This window comes from Condylura cristata, unplaced genomic scaffold, assembly GCF_000260355.1.
Source record: "Condylura cristata isolate star-nosed mole 26May11 unplaced genomic scaffold, ConCri1.0 scaffold00008, whole genome shotgun sequence".
Classification (NCBI taxonomy): domain Eukaryota; kingdom Metazoa; phylum Chordata; class Mammalia; order Eulipotyphla; family Talpidae; genus Condylura; species Condylura cristata.
In genome coordinates, this window is record NW_004567109.1 from 23,383,162 (window position 1) to 23,402,377 (window position 19,216).

The following is a 19,216-nucleotide window of genomic DNA, read 5'->3' on the forward strand; positions in this document are numbered from 1 at the left end:
GCCACTGCTCCCGCTCTCCCAGCTCTCCCTGCCGGCTCTCCCTGCCGGCTCTCCCTGCCGACAGGCCCCAAACAGCTCAGATTCAAAAACAAAACAGGCTTTTAAGATGCCAAGTTTGATGAAATCTGAGTGCTGGAAGAGGTGGGAGTTTTCTCAGAAAAAAACTGAAAGTCGAGACTGAAAGCTGTGAAGGGAGATGGGCTCAAGTCTCCCCAGGCCCCACTTATGCCTGGAAGCCTGGGGGCCGGGTTCTCCAGAGTGAGGGGGCTGGAGGTGGGGTGTCTCAGACCTGTCCCTGCTAAGGATGGAGCTGCCTGCGACTCGGCCTGAGGCGGCCCTGGCTCCCTCCAGAGTGTGTGCGGTGGGGGGGGGGGGGGGGCTGGCAGCCTCATCACCCCAGGGCCCTCATGGGCCCCTACATGTCTCTGCATTTCCTGCGTGTGCCCAAGGTGTGCTCAGCACACGTGTGCGTCTGGCTGCAGGTCTCTACCTGTGTGTTTCCTCGTCCGTGTGCCCTGCCTCTGGGTCTGCGTGTCAGTGTTCCCACAGGTGCCTGTCACTGCAGGTGCCCCTCACACGCACGTGTAGGTTTCTATTTCTGCACCTGTCTTTCTCCATGTTTATCTCTGTGCTCCCTGACTGTGCGTGCTTCTAGGTGTCTGTTCAGACACCGGCCAGCACTCACACCCGCATGGCGGGGGGTGGGGGGGTGTCAGGTACAGACGGCGCCACCCCAGGGAGCCTGTGTCTGTGTGTGCCAGTGTGTGCCTGCATGCACACAGCAACGCCGTGAAGCTGGGTAAACACGGGTGAGAAGGTCGTGCTGACAGCCGGTGCTCCCCGCCCCGGGACCCCGCAAGGCGTCTCCATCTGTCAGCCTCCCCGGTGCAGCCCCCTCCCTCTGGACCAGACCCCGCCTCAGGCATCCCAGGCTGAGTTGGACAAAGAGACCTGTGTGTGCTTTTGTAGTGGACCTCAGCTCCCTCCCGGTCCCTGCAGCCAGCCTCAGTCAGTCCCGCCCCACCCTGTCTGCCCTGACCCTACCCTCATCTATCAGTATCCCGCTGTTTGCCTTAGCTCCGGGCAGACATACCTGCCTACTGCCGCCAACCCCCGTCACTACCTTTACACAGCCCTTCCCTTCTCCAGAGAGCTTTCCCTGCCCCTGCTCAAGTGTTTCCTGCATCGCCCTCCTCCAGGAAGCCATCAGAATAGCCCCTGAGCGGTGGGCTTGAACTGATCCAACCCCCCCACTGCTGTGGGACCTCAGTCTTCTGCTCTCCACGAGCTTGTAAGCCACGGTCCCCTGCCCCACACCCACACCTGTCATCTTGTGCTGCTGGGTAGGGAGGTGGGGAACGGGTCAGGTGTCCCCACTGAAGTATGTAAACACTGTAGGGACTCGTGCACAGATGTGCCGGCGGCACCCCACAGGCGGGCACACTTGCATGCAGGCAGACCCTGGAGCATGTGTGTGCATCCTGCGTGTGCGTGCATGCTGGGCAAACACCTGTAAAACGTGGGCCCCGCGGTGCCTCTGAAGTCCCTGAAGCTCCCCACATTCCAGAGACCCTCCTGGCTGAGGGTGGAGGGACCCAGCCCAGGAGACAGACACTGCAGATGCTTGCTAGGCAGGTGTGGGGACTGCCCAGCCCGCCTGAAACACCCTGGAGAGGTGGGGGTGGCGTGGGGCAGGGGGTGCCAGATGCTCATCAGTTGAGTGAAAAGGAAACCTAGGACAGAGGGTTCCCAGGAGTTGGGGACTGGGGTCCTGGGGGGCGGTGCGGCGGCTCCACCCAGCCCGGGTGGGAGGGGCGGCTGCGCTTCACAGGCGGATGCGCGCGCCAGCAGGCGCCGGCATGGACAGGGCCACGCGCAGCCTTCCGCCTTGGCTGCCGCCTCCCTGCCGTTGCCACGGTTACCGCCCCCCCGCCGGGGGGAGGGGCCCATTCTCCCCTCCAGCTTGCAGCCCCTCCGCCCACAGGATGGGTTTTGAGGGGACACGGCGTGACCAGCACATTCGGATGTTGCAACGTGGGTGCGTGCCCGCGGGTGTCCACGTGTGGGGGGCAGCCGGGTCCGTTGTGCTGTAAATAAAAATGCCGCGGTTTGTGTGCGGTGGTCTGCGGTGGCCCCGCCGAGCCCCCTGGAGCCGGCAGAGGGCGTGGTGTGGGGCATGCGGGGTGGAGGAGAGGCTTTCCCTGCACCCCCCCACCCCCAACCCACCTGGCATGGAGCCCCGCCACCGGTCTGATCCCAGCCCCGCCTCTCATTCAGCTCTGTGACCTTGGGCTGGTTTCTAGAGCCTTCTAAGCCCCCCTCCCTCCTTGCTCATAGACTCAGGGTTTGGGTGAAGATTAAATCATTCTGTAAGGCATTTTGCGCAGTACCTGGGCTGTCCTGAGTGCTCTGTGACATGACCTTACCCTCACTTCCATGGTCGAGGGGTCTGGGGTGATCTTGTGAAGTCAGCCTAAGGAGTTTGCCCCTGGCCTTGCTTAGCCGGAGCGCGCAGACCACAGCGACCCAGCTCCACCGGGTACTGGGCGGTGAAAGGGGATGCATGTGCCATTTCGTGGGTGGGTCACTGCACCAGCATGCCCAGTGCTCAGCCTGGCCAGGCACGCGGCGGGCTTCCGAGGACGGCTGCTGTCCTTGGCTAATTTTGAATGTGCTGACGGCCCTGGCGTGAGAGTAGAAGGATGTGACAGCAGCAGGTCACTTTTGAGGGTCTGGAGCCCTCCTGCGAGACACACTTCCCCTCCGAGAGGAGCAGAAACACAGCCTTCCCTGCTCTGCCTAGAAGCCTACTTGGCACAGGGGACCGGCTTTTGGGGCCCGCTGCTTTATGGACAGCTCTTCACACATGCCAGTTTGAGGCTCTGGCGGCGGTGCCTGAGGGATGAGCTGAGCCAAGGACGGAGCCACTGAGGGCCTGATAATTGAGGGAGGAAAATTAATTGTCCTTAATTTGGCATAAATCCCAAAGACCTTCCCCGTGTTAGGAATTCAGAGTAGATTCCTGGGACACGGGGCTGCAGATGCTTGTACTCCTCCCCGTCTCCTTGATCAGTAGTGCCCGGCCGCTAGAGATGGGGCCAGCTGGCTCCTGGGCCCTTACCTGGCAGGGCCTCCTCTCCCCTTCCCCACTGGTCAGGGATGCCGAGCAGGTAGGACTGAGGTGAAAGAACTAGACTGGGGCCGTGGTGGCCTGGGATGACTCCAGCAGCCCTGAGTGCCCCCGTCTGAGGGGAACCCTGGGCCTCAGGCCCGACCTGGCCATCCTGTGAAGGCGAGAGGCAGCAAGGCCGAAGGAAGTTGCTCCCTGCACGGTGCACCCCAAGTCGTGCTTTATTTCCAGCCTCCCTTTTCTTTCCAGTACTTAACACATTTTTCCTTTTAAAAATCAGTGTTGCACTCTGGGATCATATTTACAGCCAAGGAGATGCTGGGTTCATGTCTGGAATTTATAGGGATGAAGGTAGAGCGGTGTACTGCCAGCTTCCAGGAGCGCCTGGGGAGGTGAGACTGAGCTGACAGCCCTGCTGCTCCCCAGCCGGGACCCCCCCACCCCGGTCCCGATGGGACGACTGGCCCTTTGGGGCGTCCCTGGCAACCTTGTCAGAGCCTTCCCCAGGACCAGGCAACAAAGAGAGGGGTGTCTGGTCCTCCTTCCAGGGCTCTAGCCAGCCTGCTCTGTTGTCTTCCCCGCCCCCCGTCAGTCCCCCGCATCTCTGGTGTTTCGAGAGACCAGTCCTGGGTGTTTCTTCCCTTCCGGGAGCTGTTTGCCTGTCCCTGGCACAGGAGCCTGACTTTCAGCGACTGTCCCCACATGCCAGTTTGTGCTGGGCTTTCAGGAGGGAGATTCCAGATCTCCCCCGCTGTGGAGGCCTGCTGCCCCCCCAGAAGGCTGGCAGAGGACTGTTCCCCTCGTCTGGCATCCACACTGGTCGAGAGGCTCTGCCAGGTGCTCACACACATTGTCAGTTTGGTACCTGGCTGCCCCAGTGGCTCAGCCCTCGGTAGTCTTAATAACATCAGCTAATTTTCACTGGGTGTTGATTCTTTGTCAGATGCTCTCCTGCACCTACGTGCATTATCAGATGTGGTTCTCATAATGGCTTCACGAGGTGGACACTTGAACCCTGCTTACAGATAACAAGGGAGACACGGAGAGGCAGAGTACCGCACCCACGGGCTAGGTAGTGCTGAAGGTAGGGCCCTGCCTGGCCGGTGCTAGTCCAGCCCCGCGTGCTCCCAAGGGCAGGGAGTGGCACGCCCCCCGACCCCAGCTCCTCGGGGCTGACGCAGGAGTCCGTGTGCGGTGGGAGTGGGGGTGCTGCTGATGTCTGTTCCGCTTGCTCTGGGGAAGTGACTCCTCCGTGAGCTGCCAGCTGCTGGCAAGCTGGAAGAAGACTGCCAGCGAGGAGTTTTACCTCCGCTCATCACTTAGGTGTCCTCGTGAGCTTTTTTTTAATCTTCTTAGCCTCCGCATTCTCAGACATGGTCTCTAGGCCTGAGTGGACTGGCCCTCCCACTCAGGAGAGGAGGGCCAGGGTCAAGGCTGCAGTAGTGAATGGTCAGCTGCAGGACAGGGGTCAAGGCGGGTCAGTGGTAGGGCAGGGGTAACCAAGACTTGAGTGCGCCGTGCAGTGGAGCGGAAGGCCGGCCCCCTCAGTGAGGAGTGGGGCCCGGGCGGCACGGGCGCCCCCGGCTGAGTCGTGGCTGTGGATGGTGCCGTGTGAGCTGTGGCTCCCGCAGCTCAGTGTCCGTCTAGCGTTTTCTGCTGCAGCCAGCAGAGCATCCATCCCCTTTTTTTCTCAGGACCCAGAGATAATGCTGACATCTTCAAGTCTGAGGCTTGAGTTTAGCAGACCTGGAAATGCCTGACAGGGCAGGGTGGGCCCCTTGCTGCCCCCCCGCAGCCCTGCCAAAGGCAAGCCCAGGCATTGTGACTCGAGACTTGGGTTCCCCAGATCAGGGCAGCGTTATGCTTAGGTAGATGTCAGGGATCAGGGAGAAGAGAGTCTTGAGGGTCTCACCCAACCTGGGGGTCTGGGGAGGCTCCCACGAGGGGCGCCCCAGTGGGCGGTCCCTCACGGGCGGGCAGTGCCACGCCTAACGTGTACACCTGCTCTTTGTCTGCAGAGGACCAGCTGCCCCCCGGGTTCCCCTCCATCGACATGGGGCCTCAGCTGAAAGTGGTGGAGAAGGCGCGCACAGCCACGATGCTGTGTGCAGCAGGCGGGAATCCGGACCCTGAGATCTCCTGGTTCAAGGATTTCCTCCCTGTGGACCCCGCCACGAGCAACGGCCGCATCAAACAGCTGCGTTCAGGTGAGCAGAGGGCGAGGGACTGCGCAGACGTTAGGAACGGTGCCACCAGAACCCAGGCGTCCTGCCCTCTTGGGCCGGGGTGCTTGGGAACCACACGAGGCCTCAGCGTGGGGCTCACCCGCCAGGTCTGAACAGAGGGCGCCCCGTGGCGCCGTCGGCCCGCACCATCCAGGAGAGCCTGGCAGTGAGGGCTGGTGAGCCGCGGTTCTTGCACCTTCCTGAATCGTCGCGTTGCAAGCTGCTCCTTGTGCGAGTGTGCTGCCCGGCCTGGCACTGGGCTGGCGACGGAGCTCTGTGGGTATCTCACCCTCCACCTTCCCTGGAGCAGGCCCAAGAGGCGGCCTGGGTGGTCCGTCTCTTTGCTCCTTCAGATAGCAGGGGTTGGCCAGCGGAAAGAGGCCAGAGATGCCTGATTCATCGGGCTTCAAAAGACGGGGCCTCCAGGGCTAGGAACTGAGGGACGTGCTGCTGTCCCTCGGCCGTCAGAGCCACCTGTCTCTTCTGGATGTCTCAGTCAAGCCAGCTCGGAGCCCCGGGAGCAAGGATGCTGTCGTGACCAGGCGGGATGTGTCGCCCCGTTGATCGATCTGCCTGCGAGACTCCCGCCAAGATAATTGATTCCGTTTTTGTGGGAATGGAGCAGGCAGGAAAGGAGGCTTGGAGTCAGTTTGCTGCATCCTGCATCTGCCACCAGCAAGGCCGGACCGGAGACGGGCCCAGAAGCCCTCCTGCCAGCCGTGGCGGTAGGCCTCGGCGGAACGGCAGCACCACACCAGCCAGACGCTGCTGCCCACCAGCTGTGGTGTCAGCACCTCCGAGGACGACTGGACGCTGCCCCTTTCAGGCCCCCCGGGCTTCAGAAGAGCCCCTGCCCCTCCCTGGGGCGCCAGCCTGTCCCCACAACACCCCCCAGGGGGTTGCCCCCGTGGTGCCCAGGGGAGGAGGGAGAGATGAACCGCTCGGCAGGGGCAGGATTCTGGCCCCAGCCACGGCCGCCTGAGACAGCCTACGAAGTGTTAGCTCATTTAATTTAATTAAAACTCAACAAGATGGAGGCAGCTGTAGCGCGGTTAATTAAAACAGCCATAATCAAGGCAGGAAACGGTCCGGCAGCGTTGGTGGCCGCTGCCCAGCACGGCACAGCAGTCAGCAGGCTCGGCTCCTCTGGGTTTCCCCACGGTCCCCCAGGCGGACTCCCCAGGCAGCCAGATGGCCTTCCCCGCAGGCCTGGCCTCCGCCCTGGGGCGGCACTGACTGTCCGCGGCAGCAGTTCTGGGAAGGCACACTGTCTCACGCGCTCATCAAGTATTCATGTGGGGCTCGCCTGGCGCGGGCCCCGTGCCACCCGTCTCTGCCCCGCACGTCTGCTCCTGCCCATCACTCCGCTCCAGGCTGTGGGGCCTCCTGGTACTCGGAGCAGCAGCCGACACCCACCCCCTTCTCGACCGCTCGCCCCTTCCCATGCTCCCTGACTTGGCTGCAGTGAACTGTGAGCCCTGCTCTCCTCACAGTGGAGCCTTGCTGGGCCAGCTCCCCCCCCAACCCCCCCAGAGCCTCAGGTATTCACACCACACCTGCAGCTCCCAGTTCCACCCCTCCGACCCAGACCTTGCCTGAGCTCCAGACTAAAACTTGTTCGTGCCCTGACCCTCTCAGCAGTGACCGCTCCTAGCGGCCGTGCCTGTCTGCTCTATCCCCTCTGAGTGGCAGTCCCCCTTCCTGAAACATGGGGTACACCCGACTCTCCCCAGCAGGGAACGCCAGCTCCTCCTGATTTGTTGCCTGGCAGCTGTCTAGTTGCTCCCCTTTTCTCCTGCCTCGACTGTACCCCAGGTCGCCAAGCATAGCCCTCCCTGCCCCTGGGCTCTCCTTTGAATCCACCTGCTCCAGCCCTGGCCTTTTCTGCTCATACTCTTCAGGCTGCTCACCTCAGTGGCCTCTCACTGCCTCCATGGTCCAGTGCATGCCCCCGAACAAGGCACGCAGACCCCTCCTCCATCTTCTCCAGCTTCATCTCATCAGGCCCCGCCCACACACTCACTGGCTCTGTGGCCTTTGTTAAGTTGTTTAACTTTTTTGAGTCCCAGTCTTCTCACCTTTGAAAAGGGGTGACAGTAAAGTGTCAGAGCTTCAGTTTCCTGCCTGGCGTTGGGAAGGTGCCCTGAACAGGGTCCCTCTTACCCCCTGCCTCTCCCCCACTTGCACTGAGCCACCCTGACCCTATCCTGGCCCTCTGCTCATGGTCACCTCAGGCCCATCTGGCTTTATGTTGTCATTGTCGGCTCCAGCTGGACACTCCTTGCAGGTGTGGCCTGGCTCCGGCTCCCCTTGCCGCATTCCCCACCGGTGCCCAGCGCAAGCCCAGTTGTAGGACAGGGATTTTGAGCCCTCATCATGCCTGTGATCTTGGACTTGACCTGCACTGTTCCTGCTTCCCAGGCCCAAGGAAGACGTCCTTGTTTAACCTCCGCTGCCACCTGGAAGCTGTGATCCAGATGGCACCCTGGGGTCCTCAGCAGCCCACTTCAGTAACACATAGACTTTCTCCTCCATCTTGCTGACCCTGGCCCCTGGCCCTTGACCACAGTAACTGCTGCCCCTCCCCCACAATCTTTAGGAGGATGCTGGGGCTGTTCATTCACATTTTCAGGACCAGCCCTTCCTAGAGTGGAGTAGGCCACAAGCACTTGGCTGTTTACAGGATCTTCACAGTTTATGTACCACTAACATTTTACAAAGTGCTTTCCTGCCTTTTACTGTGGTTTGTTCTCCTACGACCCAATGTAGGATGGCTGATTATCGTGCCTGCTTGACATCATGAAAATCCAGGACCCAGGAGTTCCCCTGGAGGTCACCCTGGGCCTTCTAGTGTTACTTTTGAGCCTGGGGGCTGGGGAACGGCTGGATCCTGCTGGGCCCACATCCCATCCTTTCCAGACTTCAGCCCCTCCCCGACAGGTACCCAGACTCCTCAGGTGTCTGCTGGCCACGCCAGGGCACAGGTAACCAGGGCACTGGGTGGGAGGACTGCTAGCAGGTATGAACCCTACTCAACAAGCACTTCCTCACCAAAGTGACGGAACACAACAACAGAAATCTATTCAGGAACTTGAGACCCAGCATGGGGAATCTCAGGGAGATTGGAAGTCAAGTCAGAGGCAACCACTGTCGCTGGAGCAGCAGGTGGGGGCCGACTCCAGCCGGGGCTCAGAGCCCAGCAGGGTCCTGAGGAGAGCTGCTGGGCTGTAAGCTCTGCCAGACCTGGACAGGTCCTGCAGAGACCACTGGTACTTGGCTCAGCCGGTGCCCAAGCGTTTGAGCCGCCATCCCTTTCAGCACAGAGGACAACCCAGTGGCCATGTCTGTGCCCCGCTCCCCCAGAATGGGGTCTCCTTCCACAAACCAAGACACCTGAACCGAGGCTGCGGGCCTCAAGAAGAAACTCTGGCTGCTGGAGGGGGAGTGCAGAAGCTGGCGAGCAGGACCCGAGGGGAGCGCAGTCCCCCACACTGCGGGCGACCCCGCTCAGAGCAGAGCTCAGTCTGTGCCCTGCGCTCTGCCCGCCGTTGGCCGGCTGGGCCTGGAGGCCCTGCCGGCAGGGGGTGGTCATGTGTGCCTTCGCCCGAGCTACCTGGTACCTCTCAGATACGTGGGACCAACTCCTGGGACCCCCACCCACCCCCTTTCAGCTTCTCACACTTGTCTTGTGAAATGAAAAGAGTAAATGCTTCTTTAGTTTAGTGGCTATTACTCTCCTGAGGGACCGGGTTAGGTTTTGGAAGAACGGAGCCCGAAACTTGGCCTGCTGGTCCTGGCCGTCTGTGCTGCTGCCCTCCCGGGCCAGGTCCCGATGTGGAATAGACCAGCTGTGTTGACTTTGTGGTCTCAGGACCTCTCGTTGTAGAGGACCTCAGAGCTTTTGTTTTTGTGGGGTCTCTCAGTATTTGCTGTGCTAGCTATTAAGATGGAGTAATTTTAAATATTTATTAATCCACTTTAAAACTATTTTAAAAACCCATTACAAGTAAACATAAATAATACTTTAAATGAAAAACGGTTTTATTTTCTAAAACAAACATTTAGTGAGAAGAGCAGCATTGTTACATACTTTTACAAATCTCTTTAATTTTGGGCTTAATAGAAGACAGCTGGATTCTCATCGCTGCTTCTGCGTTGCGTTTATTGCAATGTCCCAGATCACGGAGTCTCTGGAAAACTCCACTGAATGTTTGTAGGGGAGTAAGAACGAGAAAGGCAAGTTATTTCTTAGCATTATGAAAATAATCTTGACCTCGTACTAGGAAAATAATTTTGACCTTGTGATGAAAGGTCTCGGGGACCTTGCTTGGATGATCGCCACGGTGCACTCTTCCGAGTAGCCTGCACCCTCACACACAGCCCACGTCCCAGCAGCTGCCTTCGACCCTCCAGTGTCTGGTGTGCTGCAGGCAGCCCCATCCCATGCGCAAGCTGCAGTCCAGACAGGCCTGGTTCGTGTCTGCCGCCTCACAAGTTGCGTGGCCTTGAACTTCAGTCAGCGCGCTCAGTGTCCCTCAGCCCGTTCGCTCATCCGTGTGTGGAGTTGGGTCATTCCTCCCACGGATGTCTTCATTTTCAGTTAGATGGTGACTGATGTTTGCCTCTTGGCACACTTCCCCGCCACTCCCCAGAAGGGGGCCCGAGGGGCAGTGCCCAGCCCTGGACCAGGGCCTGCCCCCAGCCCACACTCCTGGATAGGGCTGCGGCAGGAGAGGGGACCCCAGCGCAAGCTCAGAGGAGGCACCTGTCCACCTTCTCAAGGTTACGAGCACCGAGTGGGCAAGGGGTGGGCACTGCCTCTGGCTCTCCGCATTCAGGGTGGGGGGAGCTCAGCAGTCGCTTGGTTTTACGGGGAGTGAGGGGGCATCTGCCATTGGTTTTTGCGTTCACCCCAAGTCCACAGCGGGGCTAGGCTGAGTGCTTGTCAGGAGACCTGATGTGGTGGCAGCCTGTGGCAAGCCCTCTCGCTCTAGCCCTTTCTTGTGTCTGCTTAGTGCCCTGGTTTGTTTTGGTAAGTGTTTTTGCTTTGAAATCTTAAGCACCTGTGGAATTTGGGTGGCCCTGCCGGGTGAGGCTCCTCTCTCTCTTCACATACCCCCTCCATTGGCTTCAGCCAGCAGGGTCTGCAGGAGCTTTGACTCACCTTGCTGCTTCCCAGCACCCCGGCCCTGCTACCGCACCCACCTCCCCCTTCTCGGAGCAGTGCGATTCCTGTGACCTGGCCGTCAGAGCTCACTCACGCTGGCCAGTCTGGCGCTTGCTCACATATAGCCTGTGTCGGCCTGACCTAGGCCCCTCGATTTCTCCATGTATTTATAAGGCCCTTTCTCCATGTTTTAGTTTATCTGATTTGGCTTTTTGTGGCTTTCTTTCCTTTTGTACTAATGCTTCTCTCTGATCTTATTTGCATTCAAATTACCTCGCCAGGTGGTTCACCAATCAGAGGTAAGAATGCTGTCCGTGCATCTCGCCACGCCACGCCACGCCTCGCCGCCGTCACCACCACTCCATCCCGTCCAGTCCGTCACCTCCCCCATCCCCATCCTGACCTCTCCAGCCTCCTCATCTCCAGCTCCAGCCCCTTCAACACCACCGACCACCACACACATCCACTCTTGGTCATTCCCTCCTGTGGACTCATCCATTGCCAGTCTGGGTTGTGGAGATCTCAGCAGAGCCCCACTTGGGGGACAGTTGGCTCCCCCTTCCCTGTTTCTAGGTCAGTCCCACAGTAGGGACCCGTGGGTCCCCACTGTGAAGCCAAGCCCTAGTCTCCTAGACTGGCTGCAGACCGTGAGTGTAGCTGTGAGGTGGAGGTGCAAGCCCAGGCCTTGGTTTTCCCCCTGAGAACCTCCTCTCTGGGGTCCTTCAGTTATTACTTGACTTCTCCTTAACAGATGAGCCCTGGAGTAGAATGACGACCATCCCATAAATCCCTTGGCCCGGCCATCACTAGGAGGAACGTTCAGTTAAGACCTTAGTGTAGCTCCTGGATGACAGCAGAGGTGTAAACAGGACCCTGCATAGCTGCCTCCTTGGCCCATCAGCCCCTGGCTGCTTTTTGAGTAGCAAAGCCCAGCAGCTGGGGCTTCAAAGCCAGACTCTGGACTCAAAGACCCAGGTTCAAGAGTGACTCAAAACCTGTGTGACCTTCAAAACTTCGATTCATTTTTCAGATCTGTTTGTGTCCTTTCAGTTGCAGACAGCGCCCACCTCATGGGGTCCTGAGAATGAGGGGTTGAGCAGCGTCTGGCATGGCAGATAACCTGTGAAAATGGGTGCCCCTGAAATGGTTGATTCACGTTATTTTTTCGCCTCCTCTGTCTCTGTTTTTGGGCACATTAGACCCTAAGAGTTCAGGGCCAGGGTGGTGTCAGGGTTAAAGTTGGGCTTAGTAAAAGCAGCGGTCCCTCTGGGGCACCTCTGCACCCCCCTCTGAGGACAGGCCCTGCCCTCCAGACGGCCCACCCGTCCTCTCAGCCTGTTCTGACCCTTCATGCCCCTGCTGCTGGGTTTTGGCATTGCGAGGTCTAGTGTACAGATCTCACGCCGCATCCATGGGGTGCCCTGACCAGTCCCGACTTTTCAGCGCAGGAGCGCCTCTGTTCGGGACAGGAATCCTGCCCACCACGTCCTGCCCCAGCACGTGGCCCCGCCATTAGGTTTCCTTTCACCCCTGATCTGAGCTGACTCAACACCACCGCCACACCCCCTACCAGGGGCCTGACCCCCACCTGTTTGAATGAACATTACCTGTAATAGTCTCCATCCATCCCATGAACATGACCTGTTGGGTGGGTGCCCACGAGGGCTGCTCTCACAGGAGCGGCATTGGCATGTGCCCCGATGCCCGTGGAGGGGCTGAGGCCAGGACTACAGGGCAGCTCCGTCCTTTGTTCTCTGGTGGGGTGCAGCCTGTGTATCCCCTTCACCCACGTCCAGCTCCCCAGATGTTCGTGGTCCTTTCCACTTGCGTCTGGGTGCCAGAAGAAAGACATGAGGTGGCTTGGACCCAGGTCCCTTGGGTCCTGGGTCATGAGTGCATGGCTTGGAACTCTCCCTGTGGCACCTGTCCAGTCAGGGGGTGTGGCAGGTTCTGTCTGTCCTGTGTGGGTGAGACCGACATGTAGTCTGGGCCCTGGGAGGGGTGGGGGAGGGTCTCCGGCTGTCCCGTGCAGGAGGTGGTTTTCAGGCTGTGTCCTGTGGGCTTACTAACTGTCCGTTGGACTGTCGTGTGGGGGTGTGATTGTCTTTCGCCTTGTGGCTGGGGTGGAGGGTGTTGCTTGTGCCTCGGGGTGGTACTGTCACAGCCAGCTTGCCCAGGATGCTCTCGTAAGCAGTTTTTTCAAGGGTTTATTTGTCAGGGCTGGCAAAGTCGAGCTTCCCCAGCTGGACCTGTCAGGACTGGTCGTGAGCCCAAGTTTCCTCCACTCTCCGTGAGGGTCCTTTCAGCTGCCCTCCCAGTCCTGGCTCCTGTCTGTCCGTCTGCGGCCAGAGCAGCCCCTCAGGGTGCTGGCCCGAGTGGGAGCTCCAGCCTCCATTAGCCTCCTGAATTATGCAGAAGCCGTGGTGGGTCGAAGCACTTTAGCAGGACCAGCCTGGGAAGAGGAGCCGGAATGGGTGGGGCCAGCAGCTTGGGGGTGGGGTGGGACTGGGGCTGTGAGCAGAGGCTGCTGGGCACCAGGGCAAGCCCCTTCCGCCCTGTGAGATTCTGGTGGGGCACCGACTTCCAGGGTCTTGTGCCTGAGGATGTTGCCTGCTTGCCAATGCCAGACTGGGCCCTTAGGGCCTGGAGCATCAGAGGAAATGTTCACTGGTTCTACCCACTCCCCTCAGCGCCGCTCGGCGGAGCAGGGGGCAGTGTGGTAGAGCCCCTGACAGCCAACAGCCCCGGCTGGACCGTGGGGCCATGCGTGCTCAAGTGTAGTCCTGTGCCAGCCGGTAAGCCACGGGCGCCTTGGGAGATTTCCAGGAAGCAGCAGCGGCACTGGGGTGTGGCCCCCATGTCTGCCACATCTGGTCAGCACCAGCCACAGGTGCCAGTGTCCCAGGCCTGACCTCCGTCTCTGTGTCCCCACAGGGGCCTTGCAGATTGAGAGCAGTGAGGAGTCGGACCAAGGCAAGTACGAATGTGTGGCGACCAACTCCGCGGGCACACGCTACTCGGCCCCCGCCAACCTGTACGTTCGAGGTAAGGGTCTGGCAGCGCCCGTCCCGTGTCCACGAGCTGAGCTGCCCCCGCCGGGTGTGCTGCCAGGGTCCTGAGTATGACCCGGGGCTGCCATGGCCCGGTCTCTCCTCCTCTTTCTGCAGCAGCAGCCAGCTCCCACCGGGCCGGCTCCTGATGTCCGCCGCTCCTCTGCCTTTCTTCCCTGCAGGTCCTTTGGGAAGCGGCCACTCTTGGGAGCACTTGTATCTCTCGTAGGTCCTGCCACATGGGCCCAGAACCCCACAGGAATCTAGTCCTCTGAGCAGTCACACGTGTGTGTGCGTGTGTGTGTGTGTGCGTGTGCATGCGCGCACCCAAGTGAGCAGGCCAGATTTACGTGTGAATGTGGACACACCAGCCTGACCTTTCTGGAGTCTGTCCTGCCCACCCCTGAAGCATGGGCTCCCACTCCACTGTGACTCCGGACTTCGGAGCAGGCAGGCCTCAGGAGCAGACCAGGCCAGACCTTTCTGGCCAGCCGGACCCCGTCCGCAGTTGGGACCCCTGTGTGAAGGGCTAGGCTGAGGCAGCGGCCAACCCGTGTGTGAGCACCTGCCGTGTCCAGGTGCGCCTTCCTGTAATAAGCGGGCTGTGCGTTTCCACCAGTCCAGACACCAAGCAGAAAGGGTGTGGACACTGTTTTGGGGTGTCCAGTCTGGCGTGTGCTCACAGCTCTCTGGCAGTGACAGCCGGCCACCTGCCATCCTTCCAGGCATGCTCGGTCTGGTGTGCCCCGGGAGCGCCTCTGCGCCCTAGCGGCCTCTCACTTAGCCCTCGTGCACAGATGGGCATCATTAAAAGTGAAACCGTGTCCTCTCCGGGGATTCGTAAAGGACAGCCGGTGCGACTCGCAGCGATGATTCATCTCACTGAGTGCCTGACGCAGCCTGGAGAGGCAGGGTGTCCACCTGGGCGTCCAGCAGCACGCTCAGGGCGGGGCGGCGGCTGCAGCCTGTCCCACACTAGGACACGTGGTCAGACGCACTCACCCAGGTGAGGCACGAGAATTGCACATCGGTCACGTGCTGACCGAGGCTGCTCTGTCAGAGCACGGGCGCGAGGCCCCAGGCTGCTAGCCCACTTTGTGACGGGTGAATTTGCTTCGTTGGAATTGGGGGCCTGAGAGGTGGTCGCTACCATCCTTGCCAGGTGTCCTACATGTCAGCTCACCTGAGCCGGCTGACTTGTCTTAAGGAGCCAGTGTCTGGTAGAGAGGCCGGAGCCTGAGAGCCACCCCCATGTGGCCACGGTGTCGTCAGCGGCACAGCTTTCACCCCACGCTGCTCCAGGCTGCTGTCAAGCACAGGCCTGCCGAGTCCCCTTTGCAGAAGTAACTGGAAGGATCCGTCTCACAGGCCAGCCCCCTCCCTGGACCATTCTACTGCTGTGCAGTCCTGATGGGCCAGAGTCAAGAGGGTGAAGGTCTCAGGCTTTGGCAGGAAAGCCCTTTGCTGCATGGGGCTGCTCCAGAGAGAGGCAGGCCCAGGTAGCGCCTCTGCGAGCCCCAGGCAAACCGCGTGGGTGTGGTCATAGGGCACATTCCCTGGGCAGGCCATCCTAAGGCAAGCAGCCTTGGCCAGGCCAAGGCCGCTGGGCCCTGCATCATCACCCAGGGTGAGCAGTGCTCTCCAAAGTCACCCCAGTGCTGCCGCCGTCTGAGTCTCTAGATACGTAACTGGTGGCTCTGGCCCTGACTGGGGAGCTGGACCCTCCGGCTCCTCAGCGGTCTCGCTCTACAGCACCCCACTGCCCTCGCACGGCTCCTGAGTCAGCTCCCTGGCTCCTCTGCGGGCCTCTTGGGGCGGGATGTGGAACTTCTCTCCACTCGCCAGACCTCAGCGGGCGTGGGTTGCCTCTCCCACTCTGCCACGCACTCACATTGCCGTGGCGCCTGGGCCTCAGGTGTCTCGGGACCAGCTCCGCCGAGAGCGACGCCCCAGAGCCCCGCTGACCCAGCTTGTGGACACAGCCCTAGGACCCCTGCCTCTGGTGGCCCCACCTCCCCCATCTCAGCCCCTCAAAACCCCTGCTTCCTGGCCCCCGTGGTGCTGAGGGCCTGTGTCAGCCCTCATTCTTCCAGGATAGCCTTTTCTGCTGGTCCCCGGCTGTCCTGAGCCTGCTGGTGCATGGGCCACCCACCGAGACCTGCCTGCTGGCCTGTGCCCGCCCGCCTGCCAGCTGAGTGTCTGTGAGGCTTGCTTCCTTCCATTGCAGGCTCCAGCTACCCTCCAGATGGGGGTGGACCGGGGTGGGGGGTGCGCCAGGCCCGGAGGACCTGAGCCTCGCCATCCTGCTGGGCGTGGATTCTAGCCCCAGGGTTTCTCTGCCTGCCTCTGCTGCCTCTGTTGACCTTTCGATCCGGATAAGTCTTAGTTGTGTGGGGCTGTCCTGTACAATGTCCAGGGTCTTCGGTTCGTTAAATGCCAGAAATACCCTGGTCGTGACAACCAGTGTCTCTAGGCCTTGCCGGTGTCACTTGGAGGAATCCCCCCAAAACCTACTGCTCTGGGTGGTAAGTCGGCTCTGGCTCTGCGATCACGTCCACTGGATCGGAGGCCATGCTGCCTCCTCAGAGGCAGGTGCCGCACGTGCCCCCTATCTCCCCTCGTCCCCCCAGACTCAGCTCCTCTGCCTCTCTGAGCACCTGCAGCCGCTGCACTTAAGGGACAGTACACATACAGCCTCTAGCAAGTCCCTGGACACAGGGGAGGTGCTGGGCAGTCCGCCCTGCTGCTGCTGCTGCTGGAGGGTTAACGCCACGGGGGGTGAGGGGTGCATCATTCAGTTACGTCTGCTTTGCTCACAGTTGCCTGCAACTCCACCCACAGTCTAGCAGGCCCGGGCTTGCTGGGTGGACCAGCCTCCCTCCCTGTGTGACTCACTCTCTCCTTCCATCCACAGCGTCTCTTTCCTCCTGCTGCCAGGGGCCAGGGCGGAGCCACGCCCTCCGCTGAACCCAGGCTACCTGCCCCAGCGCCCCCCTCTGCAGGGCCTGGCCGCGGGCCCACAGCTGTCTCTCAGCAGGGTGATGTCTCCACACTGTTTTTCCTCATAGGGACCCAGACTGGCTCCTACACTGCAGTGCCAGGCAGCAGGGGCCTTCATCGAAGTGGCAGGGTTCTAGAGGCCCCCGTGCCTTGGTGGGTTTGTGGGCTGGGTGGGCCCTGACCCCAGAGCACAGCTCACTGGGTCTGTCCGAGCCGTGGGGCCGGGTGAGGCACGGGGACCTGCCTGGGCCCCACTTCCACCTTCCCCTGCCCCGCCCTTGGCACCTGCGGCAGGACCCAGCCCTGTCCACCGTGTCCTCCATGAGTCCTGAGTCTTTCGTGAGCGGCGTGGTCCGCGTGCACTGGCGTGCACGTGTGTGTGCGTGGGGCACAAGAGTCTTGTCTTGTTTCCGTGCTGTGTGGGCAGATGAAGGTTGGCCTGTTTTACTCTCTCTGTGTTTCTCCTTGTCTTTTTTTTATTCCCTCCTCATCCTCATCGCACTCTGCCATCAACCCAAACTCTCATCTCTCAGATCAGCGAGAAGGTTGGTCCTTTTCACTTCTTATCCATCTACAGTTCGCCCGTCGATGGGAGGCTCCCGTCAGTAGGGACCAGCGGGCTCGCTCAGCTCCCTCAGCTCCCTCAGGCTCGCTCCAGCCAGGCCTGCCCGCCACTTGCCATCGGATCCGCGCTCTGTTGTTCGGTCCAGCAGGCGGGCAGGACCAGGGGTGGATGGGCAGGTCCCCCGCCCTGCATGTTCCTGCTGCTTGGGGTCCCTGATGCACCACGTGTCTGCATGTCTCCTCAGCTGGGTTCCCTCGCTGGGTGGTGGGTCGGACGGGCATGGTGCATGGCACGGAGCCACGCCCCACCTTTGTGCCTGGGCCAGGCAAGCTGTCTGTTCCAGGTGGTACTCGGGCACTGTAAAAACTGTTGTGCTTTATGCATACCTAGGGGGCCTGCCACGCCCTCCACTCACCTAAAATTCCACGTTTTCCTGAGCATTGAAACCTCTGAGAAATAGCAGAGAAAAGACTCAATCAAGAATGGGCGCAGCCCATGATCTCCAAGCACAGGCAGGGCCTGCCCTGACTTTGAGGCCCCCACATGGCACAGCAGGCCAGCTCGCTGTTCATGGAGCCTGGTCTCCATAGCATGGAGCGGGAGGCACCATCTTGGCTCTCTGAGAAGTCTCCCACACACTCATCTCCCCTCTCCCACAGACCCAGGCGGCCTTTCTCTATGTGCCCAGGCCACACTACTCAGCCGCCTCGCCAGCTCCCATGTCAGTCTGAGGATGGCATTGCTTGGCATCCCAGCCAGCCAGCTTTTCCTCAGCCCTGTGTCGGGCTGTGACTAGACCCACATGGGAGCCCAGAAGAGGCCACGGCGCCCCCACACGAATTGGAGAAAACGTCCCCCCAGGCTGGGCCCTCCAGAGCAGTCTCCCCTGGGGCTCTGTTCTCAGCCCCATCCTCGGGACAGACCCTCGCCCCAAGCAAGGCCTGGCCAGACATTCTTGTCACACAGTCGGGGTGGTCAGAGGAGGCTCCCCCGTCCGCAGGGCTTTGAACGAGGCCCCAGAAAGCAGGCCAGAGCCACCTGCATCTTCCTCCGTGACTTGAGCTTCCTCCAGGATGGAGTGGGAGCCGGTCAGGAGCAGGGCTGCGACCTCAGCTCAGGTATCAGCCCTGAACATCCATCCACATGCACTTCTGGGCTCTGGGGCATCTCCTTACACCATTTCGCTGACCGGGCAGATCTGCGGGCGTTTAGAAAACAGGCATCAGCAGAGACCGCCTATGCCGAAGCCACCTCCCCCTTCCCCATCCTGGCCCCTTGACCCTTGTGCTCCCCTGCTGTGGTCCCACCAAAAATAAGCTTGTACACAAATATTTAACAGGAAGGCAGCAACGAGTTTCTAAATATTCCGGGGGGATTTGCCGGGCTGGTAATTTGTTTGGCGCTGATAATTACATCTTACATTTTTCCAGCTTTACTTAAAACTGTGTGCCGAGTACGCCGGCGTTTAATTACCGCTCTGCGGCAGCCACAAGGTTATTTATTAAAGAGTTATTTTATCTTGATACAGTGGATCCTGCCCCTTATCCCCTCCTTAATGTTGTGTTATTTTCATCAGAGAAATTTCCGCGAGTGAATGCAGATTGCGGGGCTGCCGCCCCCTGCGATTAGGCTGTCACTCTGCTGAATGCTGATGCCTCCGGGCGTCGCGCCGCCCTGTTATAGGGGGTTGTCAGCGCAAATAATTAGACTTAAAAGTTACAGCTGAAATATAATCCAGAAATGGCAGGGCCCTGTTTTGGAAATTGTCTATAAAATGTCAGTACTAAGGATGCACGGGGAACAGTAATAGACCAGCATTGTTGGAGCCCGAGATTAGACCCTAAGTGCATTTTCCCCGGCGTTGGTTTTTCCTTCCCTGCTGTTGCTTCTGTCAATAGACTTGAGTCCTAGGCGAGTCCTACCCCTTTGGGGGGCCTGGGTCTGTGACAGCAGGAGGAGTGATGGGGCTGCTGCAGCAAGGCCACTGGGGTGGGGGCGGCCGTCCGGGAAGGCCCAGGGGACCTGAGCCACCACCACCCCCCACCCCAGCCCCCACCCCCTGCCCCTGCACTGCCGGGA

General features: G+C 60.2%; 1 protein-coding gene across 14 annotated transcripts in view; it reads left to right on the forward strand.

Moving 5' to 3' along the window:
- Positions 1-19,216, forward strand: part of PTPRF (protein tyrosine phosphatase, receptor type, F) — a 74,996-nt gene that overhangs the window by 23,506 nt on the left and 32,274 nt on the right. For 10 of the 14 annotated variants that reach the window (XM_012722217.1, XM_012722210.1, XM_012722213.1 and 7 more), the window contains exons 6-8: positions 5,149-5,337; positions 13,457-13,567; positions 17,106-17,117. In XM_012722217.1, coding sequence (XP_012577671.1) covers positions 5,149-5,337; positions 13,457-13,567; positions 17,106-17,117 — 312 coding nt within the window. Of the gene's footprint in view, positions 1-5,148; positions 5,338-8,615; positions 8,625-10,803; positions 10,822-13,085; positions 13,318-13,456; positions 13,568-17,105; positions 17,118-19,216 lie in introns of those variants that run through there. The other 4 variants (XM_012722209.1, XM_012722215.1, XM_012722220.1 and 1 more) reach the window with 3 other exon arrangements.